At 42.5% G+C, this 19,034-nt stretch overlaps 1 protein-coding gene across 1 annotated transcript in view; it reads right to left on the bottom strand.

The window, feature by feature from the left end:
- The window catches only part of LOC109930658 (cGMP-dependent protein kinase 1), a 483,442-nt gene extending 464,760 nt beyond the window's left edge, over positions 1–18,682 (bottom strand). The window contains exon 1 of the mRNA XM_048608956.1: positions 18,514–18,682. Within this exon, the coding sequence (XP_048464913.1) occupies positions 18,514–18,637 (124 nt within the window). The 5' untranslated portion in view covers positions 18,638–18,682. The remainder of the gene's footprint in view (positions 1–18,513) is intronic.
- Positions 18,683–19,034: the final 352 nt, after the last annotated feature.

A 19,034-nucleotide genomic window follows, 5' to 3' on the forward strand; every position in this document is an offset into this window, starting at 1 on the left:
TTCTGTTCCTCTGATGCTGCTTGGCCTGCTGTGTTCATCCAGCTCTGCACCTTGTTGTCTCTGCTAGGTACATGATATGTGGTCAATTCATTAGCACACGCTCCACACAAAAGACAAAGATTTAAATTACCTCAATTAAATTAGTCCTGAAGAAGACTCAAACCATTAATGCTTTTCTCTCTCCACAGACCTGTTGAGTTTCTCTAACTTCCGCTGCACTTTTTGCTTTTATTCTAAAGTTTAAATTACTTCTCATGTGTCCCACACTTGACCTAGGGCCTTCAAATGACTAACAAACTGGGAGAGGATGAGCAGATGCTGTTAGACAGTAGTTTGTCAGTAGCTCACAGGGCTATGCTATGATTTTCTGGCAATATCTAGGCCTCATCAACTTACAGCTGTGATGAGCTCAGGCACCTTGCTTGACCTATAGAGGAGGAAGGAGAGATCATACCCACAGTCAGGTACAGCCTGAGTGAATATATATGTCTGGGATTTGGAGCATAATCAATAAGCTTCACATGGTCAGGAAGGAGTAAGTATTGTATTCTTGGATTTTAGGGAATTCAGCGCAGGGGGGAAGTGGTGTTTTTTTTTGGGTGGGGTGGTGATGGTTTTAGCTCATAACTTGTAAAGTTTTTTTTAACAGGAGCAATTGAAGCCCAGAATCACAGAGCCCGCAGGAAACAAACAGTAATATTGGTAATGGCTACTAATTTGAATATATGTTGCTTTCAGATTAAAGGTATACAGGAGAAATATCTAACAGGTTAAAAAGCTAAAAGATCTGTGGGAAATTTTAAACATAAACTAATTAAAAACCAAGTAATTAAAATAGAGAGGCAGGGCCAAGTGATGTGTTGATGGAGCTGGTGAATCCCACTGTGGTTCATAGTGGCTACATCTGTAGCAAATGTTGGTTGCTTGAGGAGCTCCAGCTCAGGGCTCATAAACTGGAGTCTGAGCTTTGAATATTGCCACACATCATGGAGGGGGAGGGTTACCTGGATGTTTTTTTCAGGAAGCAGTCACACGCCTTAGACAAAATTGGTGGTGATGTTCCAATGCATCCTTCATCCATCTAAGTGATTAGGGGCAATGGATTTCGATGCTACTTTCTGAGGAGCTGAGCGTATTGCTGAGGTGCATCTTGTAGATGGTACACATTGCTGCAATGGTACAACAGAGATGGACAGAGTGACCATTGAAGGTGGTGGATATAGTGCCAATCAAGTGGGCTACTTGGGTCCTGGGTGATGTCATGCTTCCTGAGTGTTGTTACAGCTACATTCATCCAGGCAAATGGAGAATATTCTGTCACACTCCAGATTTGAACTTTATAGAAATTGGACAGGCTTTGGGGAGTCCCAAGTTGTTACTGCCACAGAATTCCAAGTCTCTGGCCTGCTCTTTATAGCTACAGTATTTATATTACTAGTTCAGTCCAGTTTCTGGTCGATCGTGACAACATACTTCACAGTGATGTGGGCTTAGATGTATCTGCACTCTTGTTATTAAGACAATTTCTTTTTGAAGTCACGAAGCAAATAATCCAAAATCTACTTCAAGCCCCCAACAGACCTGCATTCAATCTCTCATGACTCTCAAACATTGCAGGTATGGTGCACTGCTGCATAACAAAGGCATTGTGCACATCTCAGGATAATGAATGAACATTCATGAACTATTTGAACATTTATGAGGGGTTTTTATAATTGTGTTTCACTCTGTTCAGCATGGCATGGGTTACTGGCTTTATACATGGTTTGACTATCCAGCTGCGAATGAACTGAGATGGCCTTGAAGAATTTCATTGTTTAATATCCTGTAAGACCATCACAGATCCAGAGCTTGAAGTTATCGATAAACTGCACTGTCATAGCTCAGTCTTCATTGATGGGTAATTACTGAATCAAGGTCTTTCACCATACTCCAGAGTAGGAGAGGCATTGCCTCTAAATTGAGAGGCTTGATTTTGTCCTGACTAAAAATTTTACTCTCTCTGATATTGTTAAATGACATTACCTAGTCAGTTTTACATTGCTGTCTGTAGAATCTTCCCATCTGAAATTACTATGTTTCCTACACTACAAAAAATTAATATACTTTTGTGGAGAGATAGTAGGAACTGCAGATGCTGGAGAATCTCAGATAACAAGGTGTAGAACTGGATGAACACAGCAGGCCAAGTAGCATCAGAGGAGCAGGAACATTTCTGAAGAAGGGTCTAGGCCCGAAACGTCAGCCTTCCTGCTCCTCTGATGCTACTTGGCCTGCTGTGTTCGTCCAGCTCTACACCTTGTTATCTCTATACTCTTGTGGAAGTGATTTAGGAGTTAAAGGTGCTCTTTTAAAATGAGGTCTTCCTAATTATTGTTACAAGTGAATGAACAACCTGAGTTGTCCTTCTGCTCAAAGGTTTCAGCTCCTCTTGTAATTGTATTTAGTTAATGTTGGAACCCAATGGGAAAACCCGTCTGTCCCCACTTTGTAAGCTGACACTAGAAATACAGCAGTGACTGTGAAGACTGAAGACATGGTCTGCGAATGGAGGGTTTCAACAAAGGTGCAGAAACAGAAAGGGTAAACAAGCTGACATGTTGTTAAATAAGATAGAACATGCATATTCTCTGCCAAAACAACCACATGTCAACAACAAATCAAGTAGCAATTTTGCTTTGAGGATTAGAGGGAAGTGCTATTAAGCTTCTCCTATGTCTACATTATAAGAGTGAAGTGAGCACTGGAATGGGGTTTTTGTTAACTCAGCACAACACCTTCTTTATAATTACAATTCCACTTGAATCCAAACTGGAAACAGAGCTTGGCTTCTCAATAATACTGCCATCCTTGTACAAATCTAAACTATACCCTGCAGGAAAGGACTTGCCAGGAATTCAGGAAATGCCACCACAAGGCTTGGGGTCTTTAGCAGATCTATTTCGGAAAATTTACTCGTGGGTTGTTCTCCTCATTGACAAGGTCAATGTTAATCGCTCATCCCATTCAGAAATTGGCAGCTCAAAAGGTTAAGGGAGTGGATTTTCAGCTTGGACTAAGTCAGGAAATTTCCCAGTTCAATGCATCCATCTCAGAAAAAATGGAGCATGCGGGCATGACGTTGGGTATGTTAGCCCCAGACCCAGTCAGAAGACCATCAAAAGGACTGCCAAGTGGGTTGTTTAAAAGGCCCACCTTGCAATTTTGTCCCGGCTATTTGTTTATATCTGGCTGCCTGGCCCCGCCCACCCCATCATCCCCTACCCTTTCCCTTGCCATGATGTGGAGGTGTTGGTGTTGGACTGGGGTAGACAAGGTCAGGTAGTCCAACAGGTTTATTTGAAATCACAAGCTTTCAGAGACTTCACCGGACGAGGGGGCAACATTCCGAAAGCTTGTGATTTCAAATAAAGCTGTTGGACTATAACCTGGTGTCGTCTGACTTCTGACCTTGTCTACCCCAGTCCAACACTGACACCTGCACATCATGGCAAGGGAAAGGGTAGGAGGTGATGGGGTGGGTAGGCTGTTGGACTATAACCTGGTGTCATCTGACTTCTGACCTTTCACTTGCCAGCAGAAATGGCATCTGCTAAAAATGGGGCAGACACTCCTGATCATTTTTTAGGATTCTGAGTCTTCACAACTCAGTGAAAATTGGGCTCATTGTTAAGCTTAAGCATTAAAATTGGAGTGCCAAACTCTCACCCCCATCTGACGAAATAAATGCTTACTTTTGACATAAAACGCAATTAATGTTCAGCAAATGTCTTTATCTGTAAGCTGGATAAATGAGGGAAAACAATAGATAATGTGGAGATTGAGATGATGTAGGATGTGAGTAGGTTTGTGTGGTTTGGTTCTGGCGTTGCAAATTCTAACCAACATGCAACTCCACATAACTTCATATGCAAAGGGCAGTTAGACAACTGTCAAGTTAAGATGGTACAGAGTGCAGGCTTCATGTGAAAAACAAACATTGCGCTTTGATTTTTGTAGCAGTTCTACTACGTCCTTATTAGTATAAAATATCAAACCTGGAGCTATTCCTGTGACTAGGTTACAAACATGCTTTCAAGAACAGGAGCATTACATACCCATCATTCTTCAAGTCGTTATTCCCATGAAAGTTCATTTTGCTAACTTACAGTAACCATTGTAATTTAACATTGAAAAACATCCATTCCAGCTGCACATCATCCATTGTAGTGAACTGCTATAAACAGAACTGGAAAAATTACATTCCCCATGTTAGTTCGAAATCTTTGATGTCAACTAATGTAAAAATAGCCCTATCCTCATGGCAAGCAAGAATAGAGAGATTGGAGAAGCCAGGATTGCTTTTAACAGTAGAAATTGTGAAGGGGAGGCTGATTAGAGAGGTTCAAAATAATGAAGGATTTTTAATCGAGTAAAACAGCTGTCACCAGAGGATGTAGATTTAAGATCATTCATTCATAAATTGATGATCAAGACCAGACGTGAGGATCCACATGCTTATGCAACTTACAATCTGGAGTGCACTGCCTGACAACGTGCTGAGAGAAGATTAAAAAATAACTACAAAAAGGGAGCTGGATAAATAATTGGAATCGAATAACTTGCAGGGCAATGGAGAAGGGGTAGGGGAATAAAGAGAGCCAGATGGCTGTGTCAAGGAGCCTGCATATGTATGATTTTTTAAATTCACTTTCAGAATGAGGGTGTCACTGGCTAGGGCAGCATTTATTACCTATCCCTAATTGCCCAGAGGAAGGTTAAGAATCAACCACATTTCTGTGGGTCTGGAGTCACATGTAGGCCAGCCCAGGTAAGGATGGCAGTTTCCTTCCCTAAAGGATATTTGTGAACCAGACGGATTTTTCCAACAATCGGCAATGGATTCATGGTCATCATTAGACCATTAATTCTAGATTTTTATTGAATTCAAATTCTACCATCTGCCGTGGTGGTATTTGAACCTGGGACCCTGGAACATTACCTGGATCTCTGGATTAACGTGATGTGGAGGCGCTGGTGTTGGACTGGGGTGGACAAAGTCAGAAGCCACATGATACCAGGTTACAGCCCAATAGGTTTATTTGAAATCACAAACTTTTGGAGAACTGCTCCTTCACCTTCACTTGACGAAGGAGCAGCGCTTTGAAAGCTTGTGATTTTACATAAATCTGTAGTTGCTGGAAAAGCTCTGCAGGTCTGGCAGCATCTGTGAAGGGTCACCAGACCCAAAACATTAACTCTGATTTTTCTTCACAGATGCTGCCAGGCCTGCTGAGCTTTTCCAGCAACTTCGGTTTTTGTTCCTGATTTACAGCATCCGTAGTACTTTGGGATTTTATTCTGTTGGGCTATAACCTGGTGTTGTGTGTGACTTCTGCCTTTGCCAGGGTTAGCAGTCCAGCGATTATGCCATGAGGCCACTGCCTTCCTAGTGATGCACCAAGTTATCTTGTGAACCAATTCCAAAAATGTAGCATTATCCAACATCACCATGCGTCAACCATGCCTAACAATTTTAAGTTTGAAACATTGATATGGTAATCTACACATAGGCTCTACACTGTCAGTTTTAGACTTGCCAATTAATCCGACTACAATGGGCCATTTAAAATTAAACAATACTATACCTTTATCACAGTATTTTAAATGGTTGTCCTGGATGTTGGATGTATTGCTTAAGTCCTGATTCTGGTGTCTATGGGCAGGATTTTCTATTTTGAAATTAAGTCTCTGAGACGGCATCAATACTGCCCATGACTGGAACCTGTTATCACACATGATTACACGCTTCTCAGCTTGTTACCTACACGAGCCCAACGTTATGAGTTCATCAGTGAGCTGGAGGAAGTAAATGAACTCCTGCACTCTGCAAGGATACATAATACCATCTTTTCTCTGCTCCCTCACAGTCAGAGGAGCATCACTCATTCTTGTTCTGCCACTGTACAGGCATCTCAGAAATGCTCACCGACTGCACAGTGTGCAGTCAAGGGCTCACACCCACCTCATCCCCTCAAACTGCTAACACTTCCTGCCCGTTGCATTTTCTACTTGGGACAACTCATCTTCCCACCTTGGCTGTGCTCATTCCCGAACTGCTCCTGTATCCATTCCCATCAGACTCAATCCTCACTGTCAGAGAAACTGACACATAAGCTTGCTGGGACGGCCAACACCGGGGTTGGGGGAGATACAGGGTATAAAAGATCCTCAGGAAAGAGCTGTGGAAGACAGGGATTAATTTTGATGGGGAGACAGGAACGGACCCAGCAACCCAGTAATCAACATTACACCCTGCTCTTCTGGTGAACCAAGTCAAACACATTGGTCTGCAGAACTTATTCTCTGTCCTCAGGAACTATTTATTTCTGCTTCTCTTCTGCAGGCACAAGGGAAACCCAGTGTAAAAGGGCTCAGCCCATGCCCCTCGCCAGCTCTGAGGAGCCTGTGAGTTGTCGAAGGTGCAACAGCAAGAGGTTCATCTGCAACTGCCTTTTGTGGGTACTCTAGGGTATAGACCAGGGGCCACAAGGTGCTGAGCACACTCTGACTTGTGCCTTTAGCTGGGGAAGGAAGCAAGACCCAAAATCTCCGAGTCAGAGGAGACCAGGCACCTACTGAGCCCCATGCAGAAGCTGTGCTTCTGGACTCAGCCATTCAGAGACATGGTCAACCTGTGGAAAGTGGCAGTGGGGCATCAGGCAGAAACCCTCACTCAGCCGGAATGTAGGATCTTCTCATGCCCATGTTAACGCCATTGTGGTCCCTCCGGTATGCCTCCATAGATAGGGTGGAGACCGAGGTCCAACAGAACACCCAGTGGCTGCCTGACCTGGTTTCCTCCCACAGTCCAAAGTTCTGCAGGTTAGGTGGATTGGCCATAGGAAATGCAGGGATAGGGTAGAAGGGAGTGGGTCTGGGTAGGATGCTCTTTGGAGGGTCAGTGTGGACTTGATGGGCCGAATGCCCTGCTTCCACATTGTAGGGATTCTATGACAGGGTCCAGAATGGAAAGCTCTGTCAAATGTCTGGCGTTATCAAAAGATACATAACATTTATGCCATGAGGTGGGCAATGGTCAAAATTACCATTCCAATTTACTCCAAGTGTGGATCCAAATGGAAAGGAGTAAATTCATATTCTGTAGCCCTAGTATTGTCAGTGAGGATGCAATTAAAGCTCACTGCTTTCTGCAGGACTGCAGGGATGGTGAGGGTTTGAGGTGTTTAACGGTAAGGCTCAGGATGGTAGTATTTAGTAGGGAGCAGACTCCCTGATGTGACTCAGATGCATTTGACACAAGGACTATTTTAGAACAAACGTACAGGAGTGTATGGTAGTGGAACTTCCCACTGTATCCCAGCTGCTTCCATGCTAACATTGGTCCGGTGCAAGTTGCTCCATGTATGTTAGCTGTCACAGAGGTGAGGAGATCAGACCCACTGTTGAAAGGGGGGGTGGAGAGGTGAAAACCACTATTTATTGTCCAGGTATTTCAAACAGAAAATCAGGTAGATAGTAGGAACTGCAGATGCTGGAGAAACTGAGATAACAAGGTGTAGAGCTGGATGAGATGTTTTTGGATTTGATTTATTCTTGTCAAATGTACCTAGGTACGGTGAAAAGTTTTGTTTGGCATGCATTACAGGCAGATCAAACTATAAGTGTATTAGGGCAATAGAACAGAGCGAAGAATGCAATGTTACAGCCGCAGGGAAGATGTACAAACATTGATATTGATGTGAAATTTAAAATTTGAAAGGTCCATTCAAAAGTCGATTAATAATGGGGAAGAAGTTGCTCTTGATGCAGAGGGCTGACAGCAATTGTGTAAATCAAATAGTTTCCAGAACAAAGACATTCTCATCCTAGCTCAGTCATCCTGGAAGTGGAAAGTTCCAAGCTTGTCTCTGAGCTTGTGAAGGGTGCCACACACCACTGTGATGCTGAACACTCAGTCTGAGGGGTACTGCATGACACTGCTTGACTAATCCCTGCTTCAGAAACTCACCTTCAGGAGACCCATCGTGTGTGCATAAGAGTTGAGGACTGTGAAATGCCACAAAGATCCTCAGTAACTCCCTGAAACAATCCAATAGCAAAGATATTCTGAGCGACTATTATCAAAGAACATAGAAAAATACAGCACAGTACAGGCCCTTCGGCCCACAATGTTGTACTGACCTATTATCCTACTAAGATCAATCTACCCTGCATATCCTGCATGTTACTATCCTCCATATGCCTATCCAAGAGTTGCTTAAAATTCTCTAAAGTATCTGACTCCACTACCACTGCCGGCAGTGCATTCCACACACCCACCACTCTCTGTGTGAAGAACCTACCTCTGACATCTCCCCTTTACCTTCCTCCAATCACCTTAAAATTATGCCCCCTCGTAATAGTCATTTCTGCCCTGGGAAAATTAACTGCACAATGGTTGCACAATAACGTTGGGGTTACTGGAATAGGATTGCTGCACAGGTGCTCATCCAGCAAAGGCATGTGACACAATGGCTTGGGAGATCCTGCTTCATCTTCTGTACAGTTCTGTTATCTGCAGGTAGCTGCACGTAAGCCTGGAGTTCCTGTTCCAAGCAGAGTTCTCCACCTCCGTGGAGGCTGTTGTCCTGCTGTATTTCCCTTTGGAGTTTGTCTAACAGCTGGTAGCAGCAGCTGTTGTTGTTGATACAAGTAAAAGGAGGAATACCCTTGACAACATCAAGGTTATGTCCTCTCAGAGGTTAGTCTCACACATAGACCAGAGTGTGCTCCATGTGGTTCTGCATTGTGGTTCTTGAGAGGACAGCTCCTTGCCACCAACATTATAGGAGCTTGGTCGTATGTATTACTGCTGGCTGACCCTCTAGCCTGACAGTCCCCCTTTCTGTGCCCATTAGTCATCCTGATCTCACGTAAGGTTGTCCAAAAACATCTCAAAAGTGGACTTGACATGAAGCAGCTGTCATAAGGCTCTCCAATGCGTGCGTGTGTGCATGTGTGATAGAATATGGCTGTCCTGTGCTATGACCAATGGGGAAGATTAGGTTTCGAGCCAATGTCCATGGAACAAGAAGCAGGATCAGGCCATTCAGCTCCTCATGTCTGCTCTGCCATAAGGTCGTGGCTGATCTGACAGTAATCTCAAATCTACATTCCTGTCTACCCTTACTGTTCACTCCCTCACTCTATCTCTACCTTAAAAATATGCAAGAACTATTCTCCAGCCACTTTTTGAAGAAGACACTCCAAAGATTCAAGACGTTGAGAGAAAAATGTTTGCCTCATCTCCGTTTTTTCAATGAGTGACCGCCTGGTTTTTAAACAGTGATCCCCTGGTGCTAGATTGCCCAATAAAAGGGAACATCATCTCCACATCTCGCCTGTCAAGATCCATCTGAATCTTGTAAGTTTCAAACAAGTTGCCTCTTACTCTTCTAAACTCCAGCAGACATAGCCATTCTGAATTCTGTCCTTGTAAGACAGTCCATTGATTACAGTTCTGGCTTCATTAACTCTGAGCTGGGAGATCACAAGGTATAAATCAATGTACGCTCACTCAAATTCATGAGATCAAGTCGAAACTAGATGGTACAAAATAAAGGCTTTTTTAAAGTCAGCCTGTTTGGACATGTTACAATGCTACCCTGTTGCAAATGGGACTTGAATTCAGACCATCTCGCCCAGAGAGAGATTAAAAAGCAATGCGCCAGATGCATTAACCAATGCAAACCAAGTTAGTGGAACATCCCCTATGGGGCAATGCAACAAAATTCAAAATTCCAAAAGAATCTAACAAGTTTTAATCAAATTATAATTGGAGGGGAGAAGGGTGATCGTGTACCCCAGCCCGTGTGCCCACCAGTCACAAAAGGTGTGAAGCATATTGTCAGATATCCTCTCCAAGGGCACCCAGACATAGACTTCCCCAAGGAAGAGAGGCAAGCATTGAATGCAGTGAACCCCTCCACAGGCTGCTGACTAGACCCTATAATGGTCACTACAGAGCTATGGGACCCTGGGTTGACATGTTAAGTGTCAATTGAAGGCAGATGGATAGTATTGTGTAATCATTGGACTCCTGATTCCTCAAGTAGTCTTGCAGCAGGCATCACATTCCAGTCCTGAACGCTGAACCTCTTCAGAAACAAAACATTGCTCAGTCCCTCCCTCACCCCTAACGCACTTTGGGTGCTGCTTTGTCGATTTATCAATGAAACTGATCATTGTGCAGTTAATTTTCAAATCAATATTGTCAGCGTTAGAATTTTGCATTTGCTGCAATGACTTCCAGACTCCAACGGTGATCCACAATAATCACCACCCCCCAACCCTCATATCCCCTCCTGTATTGTGATCCCTGTTTTCCCGATGACCCTTCACTGTCTTTCCATTTTGTTTGATCCCCTTTACATTACCATTCATGTCCCTCTTTTCCACCCCTTCACCCCTGCCCCTATGCCCATCAAGATGCCGCAGAGCAGGAAATAAATTCTCAAAAAACGCCAACTCTATCCTCAATCCTGTACGACTTTAGGAGAAGAAAATACTCATCTGCCTCAATCCATTGGATTTGACAGGCCCCTAAAATGGACTTTATACACAATGCTATATTTAAAGGGAATTGAAAATATTTCACAATGTAAACACAGCATTTTGAACGCTTGACAATCAGTTGATGTTGTACTGAAGTCCAGTCACAAATCAGAATCTGTGGTATTGACTGCGAACAGGAATCATTATCATTGAATGTTTATGTCACTGTGCTCTTTGCAAGATTGATGCACAAAATGGAAACAAAATCCAGAGGCGATATTAGTTTGATGTTTTGCCAGGTGCTTGATTCTTGTTACAATGCTTCTAGTTCCTTGAACATATTCGAAGAAATCAATATATTTGAAGTTTTAAAAACAATATTCTTGCACTCTTGAGCAGCTTGAAGCTGGACTTATCTTCCTTTACTGTCCTTTCATATTAACTGTAATGTAATAGTCATTCCTTATTAAAGCCAAAAGTCATTGTTGCAAGAGAGGATTTAACCATCTTATCTTGTCATTCAATGGTATTACTGACTTTCCCAACTATCAACATCCTGGGAGACTACCACTGATCAGAAAGTGAACTGGACTAGTGATATAAATATTGTAGCTACAGGTCATGTCCGAGGCTGGGAATTCTGCAGCAGGTAAATCACCTCCCGTCTCCCCAAAATCTGCCCATCATCTACAAGGTACAATAGGAGTGTGAAGGAATACTCACCAGTTGCCTGGTTGAGTGCAGCTTCAACAACGCTCAAGAAGCTCCACAATATTCACAAAAAAAAATTGATAAACACATCAACACAGTGTGGAGCTGGAGGAACACAGCAGGTCAGGCAGCATCAGGTGAGTAGGAAAATCACGTTTTGCGTCGGGATAGAGACAGTAGGAACTGCAGGTGCTGGAAAATCTGAGATAACAAGGTGTAGAGCTGGATGAACACAGCAGGCCAAGGAGCATCAGAGGAGCAGGAAAGCTGACATTTCGGGCCTAGACCCTTCTTCAGAAAGAGGGGAGGGGAAGGGGGTTCTGAAATAAATAGGGAGAGGGGGGAGGCAGATAGAAGATGGATAAAGGAGAAGATAGATGGAGAGGAGACAGACAGGTCAAAGAGGCGGGGATGGAACCAGTAAAGGTGAGTGTAGGTGGGGAGTTAGGGAGGAGATAGGTCAGTCCAGGGAGGACGGACAGGTCAAGGGGGCAGGATGAGGCTAGTAGGTAGGAGATGGGGTTTAGGGTTAGGGTTCGGGTTAGGGTTAGGGTTAGTTTTAGGGTTAGGGTTAGGGATGTGTCGGGACCCTTCTTCAGAACTGGTGAGGGGGAAGGGAACTGGGAAGTAAATAGAGGGAGGTGCTGTGGGGCTGGGAGAAGGTAGGTGGGATGGTGATAGGTGGATGCAGGTAGGGGGTGGTGGGGATTGGTCAGTGGGAAGGGTGGAGGGGATAGGTGGAAGAGATGGACAGGTTGTGTCAGGTCAAGGAGGTGAGAGGGAGGATGTGTGGAGCTGGGGACAGGTAGGTGGGGTGGAGATAGGTTGGATGCAGGCAGGGGGTAGTGGGTCTCGCCAACAAAATAGCACAGTAACAGCAGTGTGTATGCATGCAAGATATACTGTTGAACCGTGTTAGACTTGACAGTGAGCGCCTCCTTTGATAGTGCCTTCCAAACCTGTAGCCTCTGTTCCATTATTGCATAGGTCACCCATCAGCCAGGCAATATACCTTTTAGGGTAAACAGATGATATAACAATATGGTGATGATCCTCTATAAAAGTACCTGCCTCACCTTCAGTAGAAAGAGCCTGCTTGCTATTACTGTATTGTTGCTCCATGTGGTCAGTAAGTACAGAAATCAGACAATATGTCAGTCTGAGATCTTAGAGCAGGGTTAATACGTGGTGTAGCGTGGGCAGGAAGAATGGAGAACCCGAATACTTAAATGGAGAAAGACTGCAGAAAGCAACACAGCAGAAGGATTTAACTCCTTGTCTATGAATCATAAAAAACTAGCATCCAAGTTCAGCAGGGCGACAGACAAGACAAATGGAATGTTGGCTTTTATTTCAAAAGGAATGGAATATAAATGTAGGGGGAATTTGCTACAACTGCCGGAGTACTGTAAATACTTTTGGGCCCCTCATCTAAGGAAGGATGTATTAGAATTGGAGACAGTCAAAAAAGTTCCCTAGGCTGATCCCATGTAGATCTGTCTTATGATGAGAGAGAGTAGATTCGGCCAGGATATAGAAGAATGAGAGGTAACCTTATTGATAGATAAAAGATCCCCAGAGGACTTTACAGTGTAGATGTCGGAAATTTTCCTTGTGGGAGAATCTAAGACCCGAGCGTGAACTCTCAGAATAAGGGGTCGCACATTTTAGACAGATAAGGAAGAATTTCTTCTCTTGGAAGGTTGTGATTCTGTGGAATTCTTCACTACAGAGGGCTGTTGAGGCTGAGTCTTCAAGTATATTGAAGGCTGAGATAGACAGATTTTTCATCAGTAAGGGAATCAAGGGTTGGGGATGAAAGGCAGACAAGTGGAATCGAAGGTTATCAGATCAGCCATAATTGCATTCAATGGTGGAGCAGACTCCGTGGGTTGAATATCTTAACTTCAGCTTCTATGTCTTATGGTAGTTAATAAACACCAAGACACCTTTCTTAATAAAAACCCGAATCTTTATGATTATACGCTACAAGAACAAACATATAGGGAATACTCAAACGATATTAAGCTGGCAGTGGTGTTTTACACAAAAATCATATCAGCCTTTAAGACTAAGAGGCAACAGCTTCATAGTAACACAATCACTTGCAAGCGCTCTTCCAGTTCAACACCATCCTGATTTGGAATTATATCATTGTTCCTTTACGATCGCTGGGTCAAGGTCCTTGAACACTCTCACTAACAACCCTGTGCCTGTCTCTACACCACATGGACTGCAGTGGTTTAAGGTGGCAGCTCATCACCATCAGATAACAATGAAGAACTGTAGTGGCATAGCCAGTGATGCCAAATCCTGAGAATGAATTAGCAACAGAAATAAACACTGTTCCCAATCAATCCTGAAATGTCCCTAAAACAGTAAGGGAGCACGTCACCATGTATCAGTGAAGGGATTTGTATCTCTAAGACTCAGAACTTGAGTTTTACATGAATCACATCTTATTCTTTTTTGCCATTGTAACTGTTCTACTTCAAGGTCATTGTCATTACTCATTCTTTTTCCAGTGTCACTGCAGCTGCTGTTATTCAGTTCCCCTGGTTAATGTTCTCTACATTTATTTTTGCTCCTTTCTCCGTGACAGCTAGAAACATTAGAGCTTCCTAGGAATTTGGCCTGGATAGCAAGTGCCTCCAACAACTGTCCTCATTATACTGTTTGAAAAAATCCAGAATTTAAGATGCCTTTTAAAAAGCTGAAACATGGCACAGAATACTGCATTTGGATTGTTTGGGATATAACCCTGGCACAAGGGAACACTGGCACCTGCCAGTCTCCCTCCTCGTCAGAAACCCATGTTCCTTCCGGGTAAACCCTAAATCAATATTGTGGCCTGCCATAACCATCGACTTCTCAACATCAATTCCATCCTCAGTCTTGCCAGCAAGATTCCCACTGCATACTAAAATGAAAACAAAACACAAGACCTGACATTCAGAACTGGAAGGAGGCCAAGATAACTCATTCACTTGGCACTTCTTGGTGAAGATGGTGGTGAGCAGTTCAGCCTTGTTTTGTGCATTGATGTTCCTCCACCATTGGCATTGGATGCTTTGTACAGCTTCCTCCTCCAATTCATGGTTTCGTTGCCAATGCCATTTTACAACTGGATGCGGCAGGATTGCAGAGCTTTTATCTGACCAGTTGCTTGGAGGATTGCTTAGCCTTTTACAGCAAGTTGCTTCTGTTGTTGGCATGGTATTCTTGTTTTATGATTCCTCAGACAGACATCTCATTTCCAGGTATGCCTGGTGCTGCACCTGGCATGGTCCTCCTGCATTCCTCATAGAATCAGGTTCAGTACCCCAGCTTATACTGATTGAGGAAGTGATAGATTATCGTGGAATACAACTTTCAGTCCACAGAGCACAGAGGATGGAACCACACGTCTCTCAGCAACAATTTCCTGCTCAGCTTGGAGCAAAGTCTAACCCCATTCAAATGGAATCAACTTTTGTGTACTTTGTTTCACTGTATGATAGAAACACGTTGACCCACAAGCTGTGAATCATCCTGACAAATGATCTTGAACATCCATTCAAGCACCTCAAATGCACAGATGCAGCTTTCCAGTAAATAGCACCACTTATATCCATGGGACTGTTCAGTGCTAATATATCATTGAGATGGCAAGATTCAGATCTAAAAAGTGCCGTTTCTAATTTCAAAAGTTTGTGCCATCTTCTGATTGTGCTGATAATGTCTGAACGTGTGGATTCATATTTGTGTTCTTCTTGTATTTGTTCATTCCAGGCTTTTAAGACTTTTTTTTTCCTGTTACATTTTCTAATAAAGTTGCTGCTGTCCCAAAGCACCACAGTGCTGCTCTCTCATGAGACAGAAAGATGACTAGTGGTGATTTCATCTGAAGGCCACTGTCCCTCAGGCGAGGGGCGTGGGTGAGAAAGTGGATCCTTCATGTTTCTAACAGTTGCGCTTTTTATTACGCAGGTGAGGAGAATGGTAGTATGATCAGTTCACAGAACGTGACCCACTCCAATGCAAAGAAGTCCTCAGAAAACACTTGGTAATGATTTTGGTAGCTAATTACCTTCTTTCTGATCTAGCATCCAGACTTCACCCAGTCTGTTCTTTGAAAGCATGAAGGAGATTTGAAATGTCTTGGCTCTGGGACAATGTCAGTGTAAGCTCACATACCAAGACACTGTGGCAATAGTATGTTGGATTTATTTACTCTCCTGAAATAAATCTGTGCAATGCCAGTTTAATGTGCGTTGATACATTCACTTGCAAAACATGCATTTTTCAATATGATGCAAACGTCATGCAAATTTACAAAAATGCATAAGCTACAGTTTAAAACATACCTCTTTAAGCGACACTATGAAGTTGAAATTAGGATAGGAATTTGATTAGAATTTAAGACTTCCAGCAGTTATGTTCAACATCCAGGTCCTACTTGTTGGGTTAAATAATCAGTACATCATGGCACACAATTAGTATTTGAAACGTCAGCACCATTCTAGACCAACATTTCAATAGAATTACTTTCCTGTAGTGTGTGTTGTGGAACAAGCGGGGCTAAAAGGACAAGGGCATTCAAACATGCCTTTATCATCACTTTAATGGAATGAAGGGAAAATTGGCCAGTACCCAAATATGCTGGGTTCAGACTTGACATCACAAGTACAGGATGATCTTGTGAAGTTAAAGCCTCTAACCACTCTTGCAAGGCAATGGCTCTCAGTAATAATTACTTCCCACACCTTCAATCGGACCCAGTACATTGTTGACACGGCTACACCTGATGAGAACAGGCATATTGACTGAGCAAAGAACAGATGTGTGGATCACTGTTCTGTTTATTGGTTAAAACAATCCTCCTTTGTACAACATTATTAGAATTACAGGTGCCTCAGCTATCCCTTTCTGCTGATTCTGCAGGTTCCAATTAATAATTGGCAGCTTTCCATGACATGTGGTAGACATCAGCAACAAAGGTCCAGAGCAGATGTACCCCAGCACTGGCATCAAATCTGGCAGGCTAATTTCAGGTACCAGTAACATTATGAATAGAGAGATCAGAAGCATTGACAGTATTGAGAACGAAAACTTTCATGCAAGATGAAATCTTAGACCCACTCTTTATAAATGAGTTTATGATTGTTATCATACAGACACTAAGTTAATCACTCCTCAAAGACTAGAGTCTAATAGAGCTGCAAATTAAACTATCCTCGCATACAATCTGGAGGACAGTGCTATCCAAAATCTGAAATGATACCAAAAGCTGCAAATTTATTGAGGAGAAACTAGACCGCTGTCTCAACACTTGTTTATATGTCCTACCAGAAAACATTCTTCAGCCTTTTCAATCATGTTCACTCATGGATAGCGATGAGGGAATGTTTATTTACAAATCTAAAACAACTTGCATGGGAAAACAGAACAATTAAGCTTCGATTTGGACTGAATGGGTAACCTTTAAAAAGGCACAAGGCTGTCAAACAAGTTAATATACGGAATGTCACGGTGTACCAGAATCATTTTTTTACATTGGATATTTCCTTCCAAATGGTGAAGTTTGATCAAATTTTACTTTAGCATTACATTAAATTGCTGTTGTTTATAATCAGCACAAGATTCCTTCATCTACATCTATCTGCATAACTTCCTATTCCCTCCAGTCATGTTTATTTAGCTTTCCCTTAAATTCCATATGGGTTCCATATTCCCACAATTCCATATGGGTCTAGAATTCAATTACTATTTCTGATGCTAATCGTAGGCCATTTATAACTCACAGCATAGTCCTTACAAGAAAATGTTTGGTGTAAAAATGCTGGATAATCATTGTGATCCAATTTCAAGCAGGAGATATGAAACCTTTGTGATGCTAAAATTCTACTTCTTCCTTAATCTGATTAATCCCAAACATTAAGACAACATTGAAAAAAAAATCGATAGTTCATTGAAAACAGTGCAATTGTCTACAATGTTCTCATAAAATTAGCCCCTCAGTAAGCCAACGTCTAAACATCTGCATTTACAACTCCTTCATTATCAGCTCATGGTAAGGTGCAGCTGACAGTATAGCTGAAGTTATAAGCAACTGACTTGCCTGTTGTGTAGGTGTTAGACACACATAATCATAGAATTCCTACAGTGTGGAAGCGGGCCATTTGGCCCATCAAGTCCACATCAACCATCTTAAGAGCATCCCACCCAGACTTACCTCCTTACCCTATCCCTGTGACCCTGCACTTCCTGTGGCTAATCTATGTAGCTTGCACATCCCTGGACACTATGGGCAATTTAGCATGGCCAATCCACCTAACCTGCACATCTTTGGATTGTGGAAGGAAACCAGAGTACCCAGTGGAAACCCACGCAGACATGGGAAGAACATGCAAACTCCACACACACACGCGCATAGTCGCTCAAGGCTGGAATTGAATCAGGGACCCTGGCACTGTCAGGCAGCAGTGCTAACCACGGAGTCCACATGCCACCCCAAATTGTAAATTTCTTGTTTCTATTGTGTCTATTGAATTGGTAGCACATACTTTACATTGAAAACACTTTTGCATGGCTGACACCATTCTTCAAAAGTCAGGACAAGTAGAGGCTGCTAATGTTAATATTTCCAGGAGCTCCCTTGCCAGGAAATTATTGCAAAGCACTGCAGGGCAGACACTGGCCTATGATTAGCATCAAAAATAGTAATTGAATTTTAGACTCATATGGAATTCTGGGATCACAGAGTAACTGAGGTGAATGGTAAAGATGCATTTAGGGGAAAGCTGGATAAACATGACTGGAGGGAATAGGAAGTTATGCGGATAGAGGTAGATGAAGGAAGCTTGTGCTTATTACAAGCAACAGCGTAACCATTTCGGAAAATCATCTTTCTCTGCAATTCTATTTAATCAAACCACGTAAATTACTGTGACTCACTAAAATGGAGCTGCAATAATTTCAATAAATAAATGAAAAGAAAATCTCACAGCATGTGGATGATCTGCTCAACCAGTTTGCTTCCTAACTGGTAATGGTTAATGCTGCCCTCATTTATAATAACAAAACACTAGAAACAGCACATACATGTTGCAGAATTATTTCTTCCTTTTACTCTGCTAAGGGAACCCATTCCTAATATAACCACTCAACAGCTAACTTTTATTGTAAAAGATTTAAGAAATAACAATATGCAATCGTGAGGCAAGAAGTATTAGTGCAGATTCCTTTAGATCTGTTGTTGCAATAATAAAAATTCAAATCATTTACCTTCCATTACATAAACCAGAGATCCCACATCACCCTCTTTGATAATACAGCTGTCCTTGCCATATTCTACTGGGTACATGCAGTCTACAATTTCTTGAATCTGAGACAACTCCAGATTTTTCATGAAGTCATTATCCAGGATCGCTTCCTTAATCAGTTCTTTGGACCTAAAGTCAAAGAAATTAAAAGTTATCAGCAGGAATTCTACTGAACAGAACAACAGTCACAAAAAGAATTGAACACGTCTTGCCGTAAAGAAGTTTGCAAACTCCATCCAAATAGGAAGGACAGTAAATGGCATTTATGAGAGGTTTCTTACAGTTAACATTGTGCTGGTTTCAACATAGTTGGGAGAAACTAGAATGAGGCAATATTTTGAAAATAAGAGTCTTCCATTTACAATGGAGATGAGAACATTTTTTCTCTCTCAGGTTTTGAAATTCTTTTCCTCAGGGATTGGTGGGGGCAGAATAAGTGAATATTTTTAAGCCGGGGTGAAGAGGTTCTTCACTAAGATGGGA

The sequence above is a fragment of the Rhincodon typus genome, chromosome 20, assembly GCF_021869965.1.
Source record: "Rhincodon typus isolate 14 chromosome 20, sRhiTyp1.1, whole genome shotgun sequence".
Taxonomy (NCBI): domain Eukaryota; kingdom Metazoa; phylum Chordata; class Chondrichthyes; order Orectolobiformes; family Rhincodontidae; genus Rhincodon; species Rhincodon typus.